Source organism: Gadus macrocephalus, chromosome 20 (genome assembly GCF_031168955.1).
Source record: "Gadus macrocephalus chromosome 20, ASM3116895v1".
Taxonomy (NCBI): Eukaryota; Metazoa; Chordata; class Actinopteri; order Gadiformes; family Gadidae; genus Gadus; species Gadus macrocephalus.
Window position 1 is genome coordinate 4432921 of NC_082401.1, and position 22140 is coordinate 4455060.

Consider the following 22140-nt stretch of genomic DNA (forward strand, 5'->3'; position numbering starts at 1 on the left):
ATGTTATGTAGCAAGAGTGCACTTTACTTACTGTTTACCTTTTGAAACCAATGTTCATTTTGGGAGTTATGCAAAAGTCTCTGATTGTACTTGAATACAAGTCTAAACCACGTCAACATTCTTGTTGAATGTTCATACTTTGCAGAATTGCACTCATACTTTGCAGAATTGCACCATTTAGAACTTTGGCCTAAATGGTCTGTTATTCTTTCAGTTTTGTTACCTTGTAGGGCTATACTTTTTTAAATAGGGAAATAAGTTTGGTGATACTGTTACTTGCGAAATAGTCTTAAAAACCAACATGAAAAAGAATTGTGATAAGATTGTGGATCGTGATCCTGCCTGAAAGAAATCGTGATATGTTATTTTTGCCATATTGCCCACCCCTAGCACAGGCAATCGTAAAAAGGAACAAGACCCGTTTACTCCGACACAGATGATGACAGCCTGGAAGACGGAGAAAAATAATGCCAATGCCATCACTTTCCAAGTGATGGCATTGGCCTCCATCATAAAGGGCCGTCCAATTACAAATCAACTGTTCGAAGATGCTGTTTGAATAATGTAAAATAAACTAACATAAGAGACAGCAAACGGCAGACAAAGCTCTGAAGAGGGTAGAAGCATGTGCAAAGGATAAAGCAGTGGTTTTGGGACGTGGCACCAAAGTTACAGCCCTTACTTGAAATTTAGGTTTTGATTTTCAAAGCATTATTCCAATAAATCTATATCCTTTCTTTCACTGGCACCAATGGGACTTAGGAAAGAATTTCATCCTGGCATCCACATGATAAATGGTGGCAGTATTCAGCCCTGCAACCTCTTCAGTGTGTGTGTGTGTGTATGCGTGTGTGCGTTTATGTTTGTGTGTGAGAATGTGGGGCATGCATCGCGGAAGGTAGAAAAGCGGTAGGTAAGTATTCCAGCTGCCATCTTAGCAGACTCTATGGGTTGGAGAGAGGGAGGTAAGGGTGTTGGTGGCGTATTTGTAAGAGAAAGGAGAAAAGGGGGGCTTGAGGTGGCGTTATTTAAATCAATCAGGCTGACTGCGGAGGTCAATCGGGGCAGAGCAGCTTCACTCAGCCAATCAGAAGGCTCCTGCAGACCTAAGATGGATGCTTCGGGGAGCCTAGCTGATTTCTTTCTCGTTTCGCAGTGGCACACGTATTGGCTGCACTCTCAGCACGCTCAAAGCCTCCTTATGAATATTTCAAGTGTGTGTGTGACCTTGGTGCATCAGGATAAGGTTGTGGGAATCCCTACTGTTCTTTTCCCCTCTCAGGCTGGATGGCTTGGTGTCACATCAGGCCTCCTGTGTGCCAGTGCCGGCAGACGGACAGACAGCGGGTACCTGTTTGACGGGCACTTGGCTGGCATTGAGAAGGTCATAGTTCAGAGCGTACACAACCCCCCCCCCTCCCCCCAGGTGTCAGGTAGTTGATGGCATTTCCGGTTGACAGGCCCCTTAGTCTGCTCCACATCCACCAGGGCATTCTGCAGGCCTGCGTGGCACTGGGCAGCAGCTGTCCTCTGCCTTCACTCTTTGGTCAGTCTTGTGGTGTTGGGAAGCCTAGTACTCTAATGCCGCGTTTCCACTGCAGGGTGCGGAACGGATCGGATCGCAAAGGGGGGGGGCAGTATCAGGGGGCAGGATCGTAGGGAGGGGGCAGTATAGCCCGGCTTAGTTCCGAGGTCGCGTTTCCACTGCCGACAGTACCCTTGGTGGTAGGCCGGATGTCAATCGCCGCGGCAGCTACGTAAACATCGTAAACAACGTCTTCCTCCGCAAGAATGCAGACGAACGTCTCCACCTCCTTGTTCGCCCAAGCAAGCTTTTTACGCGACATGTTAATTGTAAAGAATAATACCTCGAGGCTACTGTTTGTTTGTTTTTATCCCCGCGTCACCCGGAAGTGACGATTCTGTCGACCAATCAACGGAAGGGGGGTGTAGCTAGAATTCCAGGGTACCCTTTCAGGCGTCTGGTCTCGTTTTGGGTACCGCAACGGAGGAGTCCCTAGAATGGGGTCGGAACGGGTACGGCAAAGTCCGGGTCACGCCCACTTTTGGCGGTGGAAACGCGATCCGACCCGCATCTTTGCGATCCGATCCGTTCCGCACCCTGCAGTGGAAATGCGCCATTAGGTGTTCAAACCCCAGCCACAGGGTTCAGGTTTGAGATCCCTTGGCAGTCCCCGACTACCTGTCTCTTATTACTAATTAATTAATCTTATCAGCATTGAATTTAAATTGCCTAAAGCATGGTTCCCGCGGGTCCTTAAAAAGTCTTAAAAAGTCTTAATTTTTTTTGTGTAAAATTAAGGCCATAAATTGTCTTAAATTTACTGTAAATTTGCTCTAGGTATTAAATTTTGCAGAGGTTTTTTTAAGACTAAGGGAAATTGTCGCGCACAACAAATCACCTAATGCGTCTTTTAATTACGGCATTTTCAGGAGTGTTACGTTACGTTAACGTTGACATCAGTCATCGGGGGGCCGGTTGCATCTGCAGCCTGCAGCTGCGTCTGTAGGCTAGCTTGCTGGCGCTACTTTTAGCTAGTGACGGTTGACATCATTGGGCCAACTTGCGCTACTTTCAGGATGGGACAGTGCAAATTCAATGAGAAATGGTTTGAGGAGGATACGTTTCGGGGGTGGTTGGAGAAGGCAGGTGACGAGGCAAGGTGTCGTTTATCCCGAAAGGCATTCATACTAGGGACCATGGGAGCAAAAGCTCTTGAGTCCCACATGAGGTCGCAGAAATATATCCGATATACTCCGTGGCAGCTAGCGGGACTACACCGATGCCCGTATTATTTGAAAGAAGTGGACTGAAAAGTTCAGCATCCGTGGCTAGTACTTCACATCAGACGGCGTTAACCGGCTTTGTGTCGCCACCAGAAACCCAGAAGGCAGAGGTATTGTGGGTTCTCCACACGGTGAGCAGACATAATTCCTTCAAATCGAACGAGGACATTAGTAACGTCTTGGCTGATATGTTCCCAGATTCTGAGTTTGCGAAGTCGTTCACCTGCGGTGAAAACAAAACGGCCTATCTTGCCAAATACGGGATTGCATCTTTCATAAAAAGAGAGCTGTCACGCAGCGTAAACGATAAACAGTACGTCCTCATGTTCGATGAGTGAACAAAACCACTAAAAGCAAACAGATGGATATCCATGTGAGGTACTGGCCCACGGACGACACTGACAGCCATGTCTTATCGCGGTACTATGGATCACAGTTCATGCTGGATCATTTTAATGTAAGTATTCCAAACAGTAAATTTATTAAATTGTGTGACGGGCTTTGACCTTTTGCCAAAAATCATATTCGAAGTTTGTTTGTTTATTAATATTAATATTCGAATATTTATTAATAATATTTTGACCATTAAATTCCTTCAGTAAGACCTGGATTGGGCTTCGCGGGGTTTGTTTACCGGCGTTGCTATGGTTACCGGTCCTGCGTGTTCCGACGGTTTATTAGGTATCTAATAAATCGCTGTCTAATCAATACTTCATTCAATGCCTCTTCCGTGGTCATTACAATATTATGAGTAGACTGCGTCGGGTTCTCCGACGCTCTCCCTCTTGGCCTGCCATAACAGGTTCGAATATTAAGGGCTGCCTAATATTCGTTTGAATTTTGATTTATTTTTGATATTCGCATTATATTCGAATAAGGAAGTTCGGCTTCAAAGCGTGTGTGTGTGTGTGTGTGTGTGTGTGTGTGATCACTGTCAGCCGTGTTTACATGGACACATCTGATCCGCATAGATCAGCGGAAGAACAGCTCAATCGGAATAGAAAAGGATCATATAATACGCCTCAATCGGAATACAATTATCTGTTCGTAATATAATTCTATTCGGCTACAGAAGAGGTGGTGTAGTCTGCTATAATCGACATGCATAAACTTATTCCGATTAGTTTGGGGTTTAACTTAGGAAAGCTGCAGTAGTTCGCATTTGGTCCACTCCGCACTCCAAACTTGACCGCTGTCAAGGACGGTGGATTTATTGCCTGATTCATGTCTTTGTTATCACTCCGTACTAGTAGTTACAGTAGTCCGGTAACATATCAACCCCAGCGTGTCCGGTTGCTAAGCGACGGGTCATGGGTGACTATGGGTGACACGGGTGCGTTAATGTGTTCGCGTATCGTCGTGTCCACGCGCTTCCGAGATAACTTTGCAAGAGTACCACTACTGCTAGTACTACGGCTACGGTTGATCGATAAGTGACTCAATTATACACACCTTTTCTATCAAATAATTTTTCTGACATTTTTTGGGTCTTAATTTATGTATGTGTTGGTCTTAAAAAGTCTTAAAAAGTCTTAAATTTGACTTTAAAAATGGTGCAAGAACCATGTAAAGTGAATCACTCATCTTTTCACCACGCTCTACCTTCTAGTGCTAAAGCCCAAGGATGGCATGGGAATGCATAACCAGACGGGTGATCAACAGGTTCTCTTTACGATGAATGGATTTTGATTCAGAGGATTTCTGCAGCGTAATATTAGCAACCTGTTTACTGCTGCTAAACTGGAATTTCCATAGCCATTCAGTGTTAATGAGGTAATTGAGAGGATAGGGTAGCTTGCATCAGCTCCCCTCTGCATGCATCAGCCAACCTGGTCAAACTCATAACATGTGCTAAACTCACACTGACCTTTACCAGGCTTGAGCCATGCATGCAGTCAACACAGCTCTAGTTTTTGTTTATTTAAGTCTCAGAGATGTATAGAGAGCAAGACTCTGTCTTAATAACTTGGGTCCATTTAAGGCAATTCCAAGGCGAGGCACAACATATAATGTTGCATGATTATTGCGTCTACCCTGGTTTTATCAACAGTCGGCTCAATGAAATTAATAAAGATAGACGGACCAGATGATAAAGAAACAGACCACAGTATAGTTAGTACATAGTACATAGGGTTGCTAGATTATGGGAAAAATCATAATCACGATTATTTTGGTCAATATTGAAATCACGATTATTCGAACAATTATTTTTGAGTTTGAAAACATGTTGTATTTATTCAGCATGTCTCTCCCAAAAAAGACGTAACTGAGAACTTTGAAATTTCGGCTTAAAAAAATAATATACAGATATGTATCCAGCTCTTCTGCCCTTTCTATAAAACATTAAATATAGTATTAAATATATAGTACAGTTTACTACTACTACTGCCTCTAGTGAGGATGCTTTTAGTGTGATTAGGTTTAAGTGTGGTTTATTTATGTAAGTGAAGCAAATAATGCACACAAATAATGCACATCTAAAGCAGTTACTTATGAAATATCCATCCAACTGTAATCAGCTTTAATGAAACGAGATGCAGAATGCTGATTACACTAGATGTGTAATCGTTTGATGGATGTATGGATAGAAGGATGGCTAAACATGTAGCTTGCTTTGAGCAGCTTGGAGCCAAATGTTCTGTGGGATGTCTTTTAAATGTTCCTGTGTCTATTTAGTTCCTATTAAGTTCCCTGTGAAACTAATTGCATGCTCAACAGGGACAGATATCTTATCATTTTGTAAACAAACTCCTTACTTGAACACAAATGGTAGTCGATGTCACATTCTTTTAAATAATATTGTATGTCCTTTATGATAACATTTTATGTTGCCATATCCAACAAGATAATTGCACAAAGCATCTGATGAAGCTGTACTTGAACTGGCTGTTAAGTGAAGCCCAAAGATTGCCACCACCAAGCAGGGGGATACACGACCCAGCGACCGACGTACAGCCAGCGTCATGGATGTGAAGGCACTGTTTGAGGTGGCCAACTCGATAGGGGCATGGTGGGGCGTTCCTGAAGCTATGCTGGATATCTACAACTATGCAGTGATTCGGGTATCAAAAGATTTAATAATCAATAATTGGAAGAGATGGCTCTTGGGTGCACTTGATGGCTAGACACTAGAGCTCATGATAGGTGTCATGATGTTTTTTGTAGGTCTCCTATCCATGTGAATCCGTATGGTTTCAGTTTTCCCGTTGTAAAAGTACACCATGTGTGATCATGTGACTCCCGAGACTTCTGTTTTGTCCCCCCCCCCCCCCCCCCCCCGGCCCGTGGGATTGGCTTAAGCGGCTCCATGCTTCTGTCACCAAGCAACCGGGCGTCCTCCGCATACGCGCTGTAGTGGAAGCCGTTGGGTTATCAGATGGCAGTGTGGTTTGCCAGCAGGCTCTTGACGTCCCCCTTTTGGGGTATGCTCGGTCATACCGTCTGATAGACCATTAAACCTGGGCTACCACACGGATGCCTATCTCTGGATGGTTATATTTAGACGGGCGGACTGTAACTCTACTGATGCAGACTGCTTCTAGGACCACTTCGCCACAGGAGTGATGCGGTAGGCCCTGTTGGCATGGTGACTAAGGTTTTTATGACCCAGTGGATAATGGTGGCAGTACATATATCAGTGGGCGGTGTGCGCTAAGCAGTATTCTTTTGATTGTGAATTTCTGCAGTGGTGATCTCCCATACTGCATTATCCCTTTTCTTTGTTATATGTTTTGTTTAGGATAAGTTTTGTGTATTTGGTTAAAGATGGTTCAGTTCAGGTAAGGGTTTTGCGTTGTTAAAGTCACATTAGGATCCAGGAGAAAACATTGCATCATGGGAATATTTTGTCACACTGATTCAGAGGCCATTGAAGCACCAAACTACATGTGTGTTCATGGTTATTTTAATGACGTCACCAGCAATTGTAGCATTATTCTGACGGAGTTTGAATATGTAGAGATAACTTTCTACTGTTAAACCAAATCTAATCTGAAACACCCATCTAATTAAATTGCAATCCGACGTTGATGGTTTCATCTTGGCTGCCATCTTGTTTTTTAAGGATGAAGCAGACAGGTTTATGAGTGAATCATGGAAAGAGCTTGTCACTTTGGCTAGTGGTCAAAAATGATATTAGTTCCTCTCCCTCTTTTCAAATACGCCTCAATGGCAAGGAGGAGCTGTCAAGATCTCTTCGCACTCTCCCTGCGTTAATGTCCAATAGTCTGCCAAGATCCTTGTAGCCGAGCAGTCAACATCCTCAAAGCTAGGGCCGTCCCACAGGGCCTCCGCATATGGCCCTCTCAGAGTCTGATAAGGCGTCCAATCAACATGTATCAAAGGGTAGCAGCACGTGCCTAAGTGTCGTGTCCATGTCCCAGCCTGTGTAAACGTGATTTATTGACCTCAGTGTTCACGCTGCGGACGTCACGGAAATGCCAACGCCAAGAAGAGAGTGAGACCCGGGCACGGATCCCTGTGAGCCCGACTAGCCGCCCACCGCAGGGGGAGGGAGGGGGAGGGGGGAGAGGGGAGAGAGATCTGGAGGTTATTTTCAACATGGCTGCCTTGGCCAAGAAGAGGCCAGAAACACAAACCCATAGGCAGGTAGAAAGAGAGACGGACAGGCCGAATTGTGCCCTGTTTAACGGCAGTGTGTGAAGGTAGTTCTATCTCTTCACTTCATACACTTTGGCTTTGTGCTTTGCATGTTAATGAGCATGGCGCATTGACCTAGTCGAACGCGTGTACGTTCAACTAGCTTTGACTCTAGTCAAACCCATACTGAAAACGTGTTGTGTTGATGTGCGGCTGGGTCTATTCTTTGTAAAGTAGTTGCATTTCAAGTGTTGTGTGTGATTGTGTTGCAGATGATGAAGCACGCCTGGGACAGCTACCGACAGTACGGCTGGGGTCACAACGAGCTGAAGCCCCTGGCTAAGAAAGGACACACCACCAATATCTTCGGTAAAACTTCCTCACACAGACACAGAGAATTCATGCATTTTTCTAGCTGATATCTGACTGGATATCGTACCATTAAATAAATATCATGCACTGTGGGATGAATGCTAACCTGGGGGGTTAGTCCCTGGTTACCTGGGACCCCATGTCGCAGCACTGTGGGCTGAATGCTAACCAGGGGTGTTGGTCACTGTTCTCAGTGATACCAGGCTCCCACTATCTCCTCTTTCTTCTTTCGTTCTCCTCTGTCCCTCTCTCCTCTGTTGGAGGAGCACTAATGTTGATGTGGAGGACAGATATAAACTGAGCCATTGTCTCTAGAGAGCTAGCTGTTAGCAATTCAGCACAGGATATAAGGCATCTCCTTGGAAGGAAGGAAGGGATCAAATCAGAGGGAACCAGAGACAGGACCACCCTACACAGTGACAGGCAGTGCCAGCTAAGTAGTTTATGCTCGCTCTTGCAGGCGACCTCAGATTGCACTTGAATACTCAATGAGTCTTTCACAATGTTCTTGTTGTGGAGCGTGACAATCTAGACGAAAAGATAGAAACAGACTGCTTCATGTTCATCGACACTTTCCTCTAATCACTTACAAGGGTAATTATATAGCTAGCATAGAGGAATTGGATTTTGAACAGCGCTTGTACTCAGATGATGCCCTAACAGTGTTACAATATGGTTAGTTGTCAGAAAATTATATCCGCCTACTCAATACTCGTTACTCAATCATAACAGTGTCTGTTTTTGAGGTAGTATGCACTGAACAGGCAAGGTTAAGTCAGGTTCTGGAAGACCAAAACCCTTTAACATTTTAACCTAGTACATCTTTAGAAAAAGTCATGATTGATTTGCTTATTTTGTAAAATGTAGTTAATGTGATTCTATAACCAATCCACGATTAACGTGGGCTTCAGTACATTGCTGGTTTGGAAATCAGGTGGTGTTTATTTCAGAGTGATTGTTTCCTATATAATCGCTGTTGGTCTGACCTCACTAACGGGACACGCTGGCCATCTGTACAAGGTCTTATGTCTCCTGTTACGTGTGCCTTTGATCATATTGTGTGGCCTACATCTGCTGTGGTTTCAGTGATCGATCAGATAAAAGACTTCTACAACCATTCTCCTAATCTCATGGCGTCTGATGTAGAAACTCCTGCTCATCCACACATGCTCTCACTCTTTTCTTACACTGAGGTGATGGTCATTGATCAGCTGCCATTGATCCATCTTGAAAGCATTTGACCTGCGCCGTGAGCCTAGGTTTCTAGTAGGGATGGGCATGATTAATCGACGATCGACTAATTGATCATTAAGAATTTTGTCTATGGGCAGTAGAGTAGAAAATATCGAGTCAACTCTTACGCAACACATTATAGCTTTAGCCTTTTTGTCGGTTAAACAAATCGTTGTGATGAATTGGAACCAAATTGCTTCAACACTGACAATTGGTTAAAAGACCTTATGTATCTCCTGACACTGATCTTGACCGTGGGGATGAAGATCTATGGATTTTTTTAAAACTTTATAAGACTGTATTTGAGAAACTGGGCATTTAAATGAATTCCCCCCCCCCCCCCGTTGTACTGTGTTTTGTCTTGTAATGTCCTGTGAGTTTTATCATCGTGTGATGTATGTTTATGAGGTTTGTGATTGTTTTGTTTGATGTTTTGTTTTGTGTTTAAGAAAATTAACAAAAACCAAAAAACATATATAGATGTAAATTTTTCATCGAAAAAAACTATTACTAAAAATATCTTTTTACAATTACCATTCTTAGTGTTGTTCAGCAGAGAAATAGTCTGCCAAAGGCGGACTATTTCTCTTGTTGCTTAGCGACCGGACACACTGGGGTTGATAATTTACCAGACTACTTGCAGAGCGAGAAGAAAGAAGAAGAAATCAGGCAAAAAATCCACTTCCCTTGACAGTGGTCCAGTTCGGTGTGCATAAAAGTACAGACGGACCAATTGCGAACTACTGCAACTGCTGATGCCATCCCTCGAAGTTAAAAAGTAGCCGCACCCACCCCAAACCAATTGGAATAAGTGTGTTTGTCGATTATAGCGGATTACACCACCTCTTCTATTCTATTCCGCATGGAATTCTATTCCGATCAGAGAATTGTATTCCGATTAGCCGTGATTACATGGACACTTCTGATCCGATTAGATTTATAATCTGAATAGATCTATTCCTATCATGCAATCCGAATGTACTGTATATATGGCCCTTACAAAAGTGGTCAGCGTACGTCCGTATGTCTCTCGCGCATTCTCGTGTATTCCGATTTAGCCGTATAAATGATCATTTTCTATTCCGATTGAGCTGTTCTTCCACTTCTAATCGGACCAGAAGTGTCCATGTAAACGCGGGAGAATTAACAATAAATTGTCATTGCATTTCGAATATAGCGTATAAAGAGGCTGTGTCTCAATTCAGGGGACGCATCCTTTGAAGGACGAGGTCTATGAAGGTGTGGCCTTTGTAGACCGTGAAGGCCGGACCGAAAGCTGAACAAACGGTCTGGCCTACGGAGCATTTCAAGTTGGCGTAACAAGACGTTAACACCCTTTACCTTGCGTGACGACGCGCCGCTCCTGTCACCTAGCAACCCTGACAGCTGCGGTTCAAACCGGACGGTGGAGGAGAAATATGGTTATATAATAATTATATAAAATATAACATTAATTAGTTTAACGTTATATGGCTCGTGTTAATGTCATTGAACTTTGATGATAAAGTTACAAATTTAAAATAGTCCCAACTTTATTTAATATAAAAAAATGTTTTGTCATTAAATATGTAATTTGCTGCAACTGCCGCTTCCGCTCTCTCCGACGCCATTTCGGAAAAAATCCAACGCGCAATGAATCTTGGGATACGTTGGGCCGTGAAGGATCCAGCCGGTGGATCCTTCAAATCCAGGAAAAGAAGGCTGCATTTGTCGGCCGCATTTGAAGGAGCCTTCGTTATGGGACTGCCTTGACGCGTCGCAGTGCTGCAATCGGCCTTCGAATGCAGCCTTCGAAGGATGCGTCCCCTGAATTGAGAAACAGCCATAGTTCATTTTAATCTAAAATGATTAATGATCAATCGAAGATTTATCGCTAATTCTCCCGACGATCGACTAAGACAATTTAATTGAATGCCCATCCCTAGTTTCTAGGGAGAATGAGATGTTATCTGGAGCTGTGCTGTTCTGCCGGTTGCCTCTAGATATCCCCATTGATCTTTAATGCTCTGAAGCACCGGCCCGACTGTCGGCGCGCCTCCGATGTGGGGCATTTGGTGACTGTCTGGGGTCTTTGGTGACCGTCTGGGGTCTCTGGTGACCGTCTGGGACCTTTGGTGAGTGTCTGGGGGCTATGGTGAGGGTCTGGGGCCTCTGGTAAGGGTCTCGGGCCTCTGGTGAGCGTCTAGGGCCTCTGGTGAGCATCTAGGGCCTCTGGTGAGCATCTAGGGCCTCTGGTGACCGTCTGGGGCCTCTGGTGAGCGTCTAGGGCCTATGGTGACCATCTAGGGCCTCTGGTGACCGTCTAGGGCCTCTGGTGACCGTCTGGGGCCTCTGGTGAGCATCTAGCCTGGGTTTCTGCGGCGTGCCCCACACCTATGGCACTAGTCTGCCTGTGTCTGCGTTTTTTTTCCCGCTCTTGTTTTTCGGCCGATTCAGGAAGTCGGGAATGGAAGCTGCCTATGGGTGAAATCACTTTGATTGGCTGTCGGCTTAAGCGAATCAATGCACGAGAAGATAAGCGGAATTGGGCAAAGCAGCAAACGACTAGGTCAGGAGTAGGGATGGGCATTCGATTAAGCTGTTTTAGTCGATCGTCGGGAGAATTAACGATCAATTAGTCGATTAATCGTTAATATTTTACATTAAAATTAAAAAAATATTATATTCAAAATGAAATAAATACAAATGCAACGTGTTTTCCTCATTGGGATTTTTATTATTAGATGAACAACTCAGTTAAACCAGATCCGTTCAATAGTTATGCGCTTCTCTGCTCTAAGCAACGGAGCATGCAGCTCGAAGCCGGTGCTCAAAAAATAACAAAAAATAAACACAACCCTAGTTTCATCCCAAAATAATAACAATAATAATATAAAAAAAACAATCATGTAATAACTTAACCAACCAGTCTACGGATTTTTGTTCAGAAAGATGAGCATGTTGACATGCTCTGGGGTCAGACGCGACCGCAGTCTGGTGACCGTCAGTCCAGCCGCCGAAAACACCCGCTCTGAGGGGACCGACGTTGCCGTGATGCACAAATACCTCTGTGCTAACTTGGCAAGGCGGGGGAACAGCTTTCCACAATCCAGGGGCTCAGAAAGTTCTTTATTTCTGCTTCGATACTAACCTCGCCTTGAGTGGTAGGCCTATAGTGCTCCCCATGAAGTCATTTTTTCAATCATAATTGTCCCACACCAGACTTCGCCGTGGCCTCGTCCGCTTCATGATTACATCGCCGTGTTCCAATATCCATACTATCCGTACTTACTAGTCTAAGTTTGAGTACGTAGGGCGTTCCGATTCAGATCGGGCGAAAATAAGTGTACTGAAAACGGTCAAATCGCAAAGTGTGTGGCGATTTACACTTTTCGTACTCAACGGCAGCCATCTTAGCTACGTAGCGGAAGAGGGCTGAGCCAAAGTCGGCGCATTTTCCACATAGCCTGCATTAATAGTCATTTTGTAGTTTTTATAGCTTTTTACACCTGCTAGGCGTAAAGAGTTCACCGTTCAAAGCGGGATGTTTATTGCGGGGGAGGAGCCGCAAATTTAAATATTGCCCCCGTGTGGAAAAATGTTTAATTGCCCACTGCATTAGTTTAATCGATGAAAAATGTACGTAATCGACGAAATTCTTAACGATCAATTAGTCGATCGTCGATTAATCATGCCCATCCCTAGTCAGGAGGGCACCTGCTGGGATGGAAAGTTACTTCCTCTCACGCAGGCGCAGAGCCTACCTGCTAGTTGGCCGTTGGCTGTAGTCTTTGCGCTGTGTTCTAGGGAAACTTTTTGGCCAAGAAACGGGTGACCCTACGCATGGCAGCTCGTTCAATGATGTTTCAGGGCCTTTACACACAATGTGCTGTTCCTGGAAAAACGTTCTCAGGGGAGCGGGTCAGTTTTCATAGATCTATACGGTGAGACTTGTAAGCCCACACTGTTCTCTGTCACTATTTTCTCTCCTTCCTGTTCCTCTGTGGTCCGACAGACCAAGCCACCTTCTCTGGGATCCCCACAATACTTGTTTTCGGGATTCATTCACAGCACAACCATGAAAGGTTCTGACGTGGGTTAATTGAGTCACTTTGAACCATGTGCTTCAAGCTTAAAGATGTATTATTAAAACGGAGTAATTTTAAATAAGATTATACTGAGGAATTTAATCTGTGACTTTTTAGAGTGGCTTTCTTGGATTACTTTCAGTGGATTAAATTCAGCCAACTGAAATCATTGGGAGTTCTAGTGTTAAGTCTTCTAAAACCTTCTGCTCTGACATGTGGGTGCATGGCTTTGGCAGCTGTATACGTTGTTGTCCTGTCTCCTGGATTATCTCCTGGTTTCAGTTCTACCTTGCAGAGCAGCATCATCCCACACCACATAGCCTCTCTCTAGCCATATTGACACCATCACAGAAGGTGAGCCAGGGCTGTGTTGGAGAGCAGGTGGTACCAAGCTACGACAAATGGTCATGGTCAAATTACAAATAAGCCTTGTGTATTGACCGTAGAATCACAAGCAGGCCTGTTGCTGTCATTGAAGCAAGGAATAGATTCCATGATAGTTCGATTTGTATGAAGCTTTCGACTAGTGTTGTTCACATTCTCACTGTAGTCCACAAACCCCCCAAACACCTGATGATGAAACACAGCTTTGATCACCAGCCACCAACCATCAATATGAACCCACTAGTAGTAGTGGAAATGCACGCATGGACACACACACACAGACATACATACACACTGCTTTTACTACCATTGCCAATATTAGTGTGTTTGTTGTTCTCATTAATTATCAATATCTAGGCTACATCTAAATGTGGTATCCTGCCAGGGCAGAAAGTAGTGGTGCATTCTGGGAAACCCAGGACAAGGCTTGACAAAGCGGTCACCATGGTAATGCGTCCCGGCACTGTGCTGATGATTTGGTGGCAGCATTAGAGAGACGATGTGTATGGAGGCCAGAAGGAAAGTGTGTGTTTCTGAACCTGGGGAGAGGGAAAGAGAGAGCCTTGATTCCACCAGAGAGAGGGAGAGAACAAAGGTAAAATAGTGTGAAAGGAGAGGTAGAAGAGAAAGGGGGAGTGAGCAGAGTGGGGGGGTTTGGTGTGAGATAGAGAAAGAGATGGAGGGTGTGTGATTTCATGTGAGGATCTATAAATGGAAGCCAGCCAGGTAATGTTTTGAGCTGAAAAGGTTCTGAGTGTGAAACATAGCTTCTAGGCTCTAGCCCAGCCTGTGCATCTTCTCCTAGAAGGGAGTTATGTGTATTCAATAGCTGTAGGGCTGCAGAATGAGGAGGCAGAGAACCACTTTGTGATGTGATCCCGTAAGCCTTCTAGTCTCATTAGTTTCATTAGTGTCGAGAATAGCTGTACTCATGACACTGACTGCTGAGAACTGCTGACTCCAGAACCGACAATTCAGCTTATTCAGATCATTGTAAAGCTGACGTAAACACTAGAACTGAAACCAATTGTTAAACTGAACCCAATTGAATAGATGCCACTTTCTAGAAGAGCCCCTAATTCAAGAAGGGATGTTTATTCCTAAGCAGTAGCGTGTTTCCTGGTAGCCAATTAAGATCCTTCCTCTTCCTTGATCGCTAGGGGATAATGGCTAGATGAAACTCTGTCTCCGCCTGGGTGCCAATTCCACCTGATCACTCCATAACCTCATTACCACAATCCGCCCCCTTTATTACCACTTACCTCCCCCTTCACTTCGTGCACCAAACTATCCTCAGCCCCTTCGCTAGTGCAAAAATAAAATCTCACACATGCACGCACACACGCACGCACACACGTATCCTCACGGTGAATTGCAGAGTTGTGTACCCCGGGAGGTTAATATCATCTTAATGAAAGAGTTGATTTCCCTTGTTAGAGGGGTTGCACAGAGCCAACCTTCTCTGCTTTACGATGACAGTGACTCCGTGCCAACCAACAGGTTCTCGCTAAATCCGGGGGTAAACTGAGAGTATGGAAGTATCCGGAAGCTTCTGTACAGAGGCAGATATGCTTGTTAGCAGAGCCGTGAATGGAGTACTTTTGTGGGGCTGGGAGATTAGACATTAGGGAGAGGTTAGAGCAAATGCCACAGGGCCTGAAGCAGCCTGTTACGAGAGAGAGGGAGAGAGACATGCGATGGTTCTGCTTGGGATATAAGCATGTTTATAATTGCTCTGGAGCTATTCTGACTAATGGGGGAGAAAACTGTGCAGATGCACAGTTAAAGCGACTACTCTGTCTTTGTGTCATTATAACATTGAGGCTGCATGCCGCTGTAAGTGCACTTAAAAAACGCTTTTCCAGTGCCTGTGCCAACTCAGAAACCAATCCATGTTCTGCTTCCCATAACCCCATGTACATCCACATTCGCATGCAGACAGTAGTTTGAGCCAGCTTGTTGGGAGCGGTCTCTGTTGGGGTGTTCTGCTCAACAGTTGCTTCGCTATATTAGCCAGAATTTAGCAAACTTTTTTCCCAAATGTAAGCATCATTAATCCAATAGCCAAACCCATCCTTTTTAATTACCTCTGGAGAAAGGCATGATGGCGTATAGTTGTACCCTAATCGCAGCCCTTCGGCTGGATTCAGTGAATGGAAGGCTCACTTCCAACAGGGTCGCAACTCTCTAAAACTTCACGTTGGCTCGTCGTCATTCGCTGCTTTCCGACCAATTTAAAGCTTCAACATGGCTGCCAGCGCCCAATCGGAGGGTAGGAAAGTGGAGGATTGGCCGAGAGCTGCAGGAATGTGAATAAGCCCTTCAAAGACAAGAGTTGAGGCTACCTTGTTAGTCACTAACCCTTCTGTTGTGAAACCCTATCTGCCCAAACAGGGAAGAGATAGTCCGGACTAATTGGGGCCGGCCAAGTTGTAGCTATCACCCAAGAATCCATCTAGCATAACGGGCGCTGTGAGGGTGTGTATTAATGTTGATATAAATGGGCTATTACTGGCTCCAAGGAGCTGCTTTGAGACGATGCGGGGGGCCACTCTCCAGCAGCATGGTGGGTTATTTTGATATTAAAACAAGTTGTTGTGTGTGCCCCGGGGGATGGTCCCTGTGCGGCACAGCCTGGTGATTCGTCCCTGATCTGGGCGATGGGAGTACGCCATTGCTTGGTAAATATTCATCAGCCTCTGACGGCGACCGGCACGACTCTGCCCGCGCCTGGGAAAACAAGACTGCACTGCATCTGTAATCAGCCAGCATCACACAAACCCCATCGCACTACCTCTATCAAGAAGACCAAATTATAAGCATGGTTATTATAGCATAGAACTGCAGTATTCCAACATATGCTCTAGTGGCATTTGCCAAGAAAATGTGTTTGTGTGCATTTTTGTTATCTTTCTTTCTTTCTTTCTTTCTTTCTTTCTTTCTTTCTTTCTTTCTTTCTTTCTTTCTTTCTTTCTTTCTTTCTTTCATGTTTATTTCGAATATGTAGACAAAACAAAAACAAACAAATTTTGCCAATTACACAATAAAGCCATTCAAGAATGAATAACACAAAAATAATAATAGTAATAGTAAAAATAAAAAGCAAACAGAAACAAGAAATAAAAATAAACATTAATGTAAACATCCGAAAAGGAGTGAGAAGAAGTAAAAACGTATGTACTCCCACCCCTCTTATTACTTACTCTGTATGTTTAATAATAATAATAAAAATAAATGAATATAAAAATGTTATGTTATATAAATAAATATACACATGTAAGTATGTACATAATATATGTATCTACAACATACATTTAACAAGTAACAGTATGAATGTGACACAACAGCGTGTATACACAGTATACCTATACATACATTGACAAAGATGTCAATTTAAGTTTGTGCTTTAATTGAATAAATAACATTCTCAATGCTAGACTGAGCCGAATATTACTTTCCAGGTGTTGCATCTCAACTTTGGTTTATTCGCTGTAACTTTTTCACTGTCCTCAATGTTGCTTAGGGTACAGCTAATGAGATCCAGTGGTTTAGATTCAAGCACATTTCTATTTTTGTTTATCATGTCCCGCAATCTTAGGTTTAAGGGTTACATAGATGGCTGTACACTACTCTGGGCCTAAATCCTAGTTATAAATCCTATAGTATTCATACAATTTTGAATGTATGTAGGTACCACAAAATTGTCGTTCAGACACCGCTGCGCAATTTGTGTTGATAAATACTTTTCTTTTTTTTATCCTTACGCTCATTTACATACTTTTACACCCATAAATGACCATAGATGGTCACAAGACATCCCCTTTAATTCCACGGGAAATGGGTGAATGATTATGACAAATGGAAACAGACAATTAAATTGTTGTATCCAACGAGTAAATTACATTTATCGCAGAGTGAGATAGAATTTGTGACAGAATCGTAATCAAAGAAGTACTTTGTAGACTCTAAGCTCCCTTCCAAACTCTAGGAGGTTGCCTGTGAGCGTGTGTGTCCATGAACAGAGAGTCCCTCTAACCCACACAATAAAATCAAGCTCTAGAATGCGTGTTTCGCCACACTGGCCGAATTGGTGGGTGACCAAGTCCTCTAAAGATGAACATTACCAGAATCATTGGCCTGTACATAACCTTTCTATTTACATGATTGAATTCATTGCCTGATGGGATGGTCTATCACTTCTTTGATGTTTGGAAGTGTTGTCTCGGAAGTTCCTCTTTATATCAGCCTGTCATGCAGTGGTGTATGGAAACAAATTAAATGTACTGTTCATATAGCGATGATGCTGTCAAGCACTGCAGGCATCAAACTACTTAGTGAGAGCCTGGAAACGCCTGCTTTATCTCCTGTTTCTCAGTGAAACGGGCTAGTAGCCAATAACCTGAGGGTGGATAGGACTTGGACACTGCATTGTCTGAAAATGCTCCCTTCTCCTTATGCGGCCTGCAGCCCCTTTCAATTGCAATAATAATAATACATTTTAGTTATAACGCACTTTTCATCAACTTAATGACCTCAAAGTGCTTCAATGCACATTCAAATAAATAATACAAAATAATGTCATGACGTCACTTGAGTAATACACAGCATAGTCAAATGATCGCATTGATGGAAGATCAATCTTCCTTCGGTCAATTGATTTCTAGGCCTGCTCTAGGTGTAGGACTACATCAATGTTATCATTAAAACTCACTTTATTTCCAGAGGGTTAATAGTATTTGCATAATATGGTTGTGTTACAATTTCTATCTGGTAATTATCCTATTCACTCTATTGTTTGGTGACCATACATTCACTCCCGATGTCGTGTTGTCCATAAACTGTGTATGGTTTGCAAACAGATTCCTTTGATTGAAATGTGGTTTAAAAAGGTCCCTGTTTTTTAAATACTAAGACTGAAATCCATTCTTTCCGGACTTAGTGCTTTGTTGCATTTGGGTTATTTTGGGGAGATCTCCAAAGGAAGTAACCGCATTCATTCGTAGTTTGAATTGGACCACACTGATGAGCTGACAGAGTGTTCTCCTCAAGATTAGGCAATTCTGTGAGGCGCTGCTCAGACAGCCCAGCATGGAGCCTTGTTCAGCAGGACAGCCTGTTCTGGACCCTCAAACATTTCCAATCCCCCTCCAGATCTTAAAAGACGCTGATGCTCACGCCCAGGTTTGGGTTGGTGTGTCAAGGCTGGTGATTATACAGGTTACAACACCCTGAACGTAGCCATCGCTAGGCTCCTATTTGCTGACCTCTGTTGGAAAGTGCGAAGAAATGACTGAAAGGTTTCACTGTTTCACAGAGAATCTTTCCCCTAAGTCTCTCAGTCTAGCCCACTTCTTTTCCCGCAGCCACACTGACGTAATCTTCTTACCACTTCAGAAAAGCATGGTACACACTTTTCAAGGGACACAGGATGGTCACCGTCTCTGGTTTAGCAGTATATAAAGTAGAGCCCAGACCATACTAAAGCCTAGATAGTTTCTCCCACTCTTCTGCTGTCAGCTTATTGGTAATTACTTTGTTCCAGTGACTTTTATTTAAAGCCTATCAGGAGGGACATGAGCAGATCTCCAGATCTGCTCATGGTCCTTCATCACATTTATTTTCTGAATCCTTCTAGACGCAGGTAAATGTTATTCATCAGACCTTCAACCTCCCCAATCTTTGGAGAGGTTGTTCATTTCGACCAGAACTAGGTGAAAATAGAAAACTTAATTAACTGTCCTTGCAGTTCCAAGAATGTTTTAGCATAGCGTTGGGACATTTGAAAAAAATCAATTCAATGATTAATCAATTGCTTGGTTTGCAACTTTTAGCAGCACCTGGAAATTGTGGTGTGTGTTGCATACAGTGGGGTTGAATTTGACAACTTCACTACATGTTGTTCAGTGCTACAGCTGAAGCCATTTGAAGCTATCAATGTATTTTAAACTCGATAAGCTATAAGTTCAGATGGAATCTCAAAAGTGAACCACACCACACGCTCATTCTCACATATAATTCAAAACTATAATAATGGACATGTTTGAATGCTTTAAAACAACTTCCACTCTAATATTCAATACGCATTCATGGTAATTGAGATCTACACAACTAAATACACTGTTCTGAAAGGTAGCAGATCAGTTCAGACTACTGCCAGTGGCCAGTTCTGACAGACTTCCCGTCAACATAAAAGGCTAATCCCAGGGGACACATCAACAAACTGCTTACTGCCTCCGTTGGACAGTTAACCTCATATAAATATCTTGGGACAGTAATCGATTCCACCCTGAATTTTGATTTAAATGTGAAGCTGTGTGCAAGAAGGGTCACCAGCGCCTGCACTGTTCGAGGAAGCTTTCCTCTTTTAACATAGACAAAACCATGATGTCTTTGTGTTATTGTGATTTTATCGAGTCAATTTTAACAATTTCCTTAGCATCATGGTTTGGAAACATATCTTTAAAAAATAAGAATTCCCTCAACAAGATTGTCAAATGGTCCAGTAAGTTGATTGGTGAGCCACAGCTGAACATGGAAGCCCTGTACACCAAACAGTTACAGAGGTTATCGCAATCCATTCAAAGTGATAACACCCATCCTTTAAGCAGTGCATTTCAGCTGCTTCCCTCTAGACAGGGGCTCAAAGTTCCCCAAAGCAGAACAAACCGCTACAGGAACAGATTTTTTCCTGCAGCCATTATCTGTACTAAGAAATTGTTGCAGCGCCACTAGTGGTGCATAACTTTGTTGCACTCTCTGATGTACTGAGCACCTCTTTGATTTTTGACTGTGTGTCTGTCTTGTCTTCTGTGAAGACCCTTTTCTTGACCTGCAAACAAAATGTACCCAAGAGTATGAATAAAGCAACCTTGAACCTTAGTTTGAGCGGTACTCCTCTATTGGCTATTTCCTGCTTAACCTCTGTGTACCTGGGCTGAAAACAGCTATACAACATGCATGTTCTATTTCCCCTATGAGTCCATCTCTTGATTTATACATATTCCTATGTGGCATCCCACCAAATCCAGCCCCAATGGGGAGCTCAAGGTTTCAATGCCTTGCTCGCGGAACCTCAAAGCGGTTAAAATATCAACACAACCATCTTCATGTTCTTCACTTTCCACACAGAAAGGTTCTGTCTATTACCGCAGTGAACACTAACCCATGCACCAACATGTACATGTGTACATGATAACATAATATCATAAATCATAACTGTAATGTGCACTCTGTCACGGTCACCACATTGCAATGGAAACCAGGCTACCAGTACTGGGCCAAAGTATCATTTGAAACATGTTAACACGGCAGGTGTTTCACGCCAAAAGGGTTTGTGGGTCGAAGCTGGTGGCTGTTAGTCTGGGGGAGGTTGGTCTTCATTTAATGAAGTAATAGGCTCATTAGGAACATGGCCTCAGGTCAACATGGACCCGGGATGGTGGTAGAGGACATTGGGGTTTTAAACTAGAAGCATCATAACTGCATCGTTACCGAGCCCATGTATTGGGAAAATCAAAATGAATCGTTATGTTTACCCTGACAGAGTATTTGACCTTGTGGGAAAACCTCAAGAAGATGCATTAGTAAATCGACAAAAACATATCTGATGGGGTGATACTAAGGTAGTTGAGGCAAAGCTGACCACTTTACTAACGGTAACGTTCAACTGCTCAATGAGATTCTAAAATGAGGAGGTTGAAGGTCTGGGCTTTGGAGGGAGATAAGAGGAGATGCAAGACATTGAAGAGATAGAGGGAGGGAGGGAGGGAGAGAACATGTGCAGAACCAACAGAATCAACGATGAAGGTCTTCTGTCCCGTTTCACTGCAAAATTGTATCCTGTTAAGACAATAGACACGTATGTGTGTGTGTGTGCGTGTGTGAGACAAGTATATGAGCTGTCTGGTATAAACGTATACAGCAAGGGGAGACGTGCTGATATCACTATTCAGCCTCCGCTCTCCCGGTCTGCTGATCTGCCAGCAGCGAGAGAAGAAGATTGAGAAGCCACGGAGGGTGGGGAGGTTGTGTGTGTGTGTGTGTAGTTGCTGGGTGAATTGTGTGTGTGGGGAACTGTATCTCATTAGCTAGGATGCTTCCTAGATTTGCAGTAATGTCAGGGGATATGAGTGGACGAGTTTCCTTGCAGTAGGAAGCATAGGAAACTAGTCTTCCTAGTCTGATTCCTCAACGGAGGATATACCAAATGGCCCGACTGCTGATATCACTGGTTCTCTGGACCAGTAACGTTTGAGCATTAGCACTATATAATCATCCCCAGAAGATAAAATCATCATGTCGGTTGGGTTAGCACCAACTCTCATCATTCCACAAAATCTGAAGATCTGTAATTCTCCATTGGCCCATCACCCCTCACTTCGTTTGAGGGTTTCTTTGGCCAAGGGTTAGGGGCATGCTCAAATGACTACTGAATATGGGCCTGATAACGCCAACAATAGAAAGGGGACTCGGCTTAAATAATGGTTATCACTGGAAAAGGTTGTTGAGCCTGTGGAGGTGGCATGCTGAGGGCTACCTGGAAGGGAAGAGGGGGGTTGGAGGAAGGAGATGGGGAAGGAGAGAGCCTGATAAATGATGCAAGACTGAGTAATAACAGGATTTAAGTTCCCCAGCCGAGATGGACCTCTGTGGATATTGCGTTGGCTCCACCATGACA

The 22140-nt window shown here is 43.7% G+C and overlaps 1 protein-coding gene across 2 annotated transcripts in view; it reads left to right on the top strand.

Moving 5' to 3' along the window:
- Positions 1-22140, top strand: part of man1a2 (mannosidase, alpha, class 1A, member 2) — a 92752-nt gene that overhangs the window by 40193 nt on the left and 30419 nt on the right. For both annotated transcript variants that reach the window (XM_060039976.1, XM_060039977.1), the window contains exon 4: positions 7680-7776. In XM_060039976.1, the coding sequence (XP_059895959.1) occupies positions 7680-7776 (97 nt within the window). The remainder of the gene's footprint in view (positions 1-7679; positions 7777-22140) is intronic.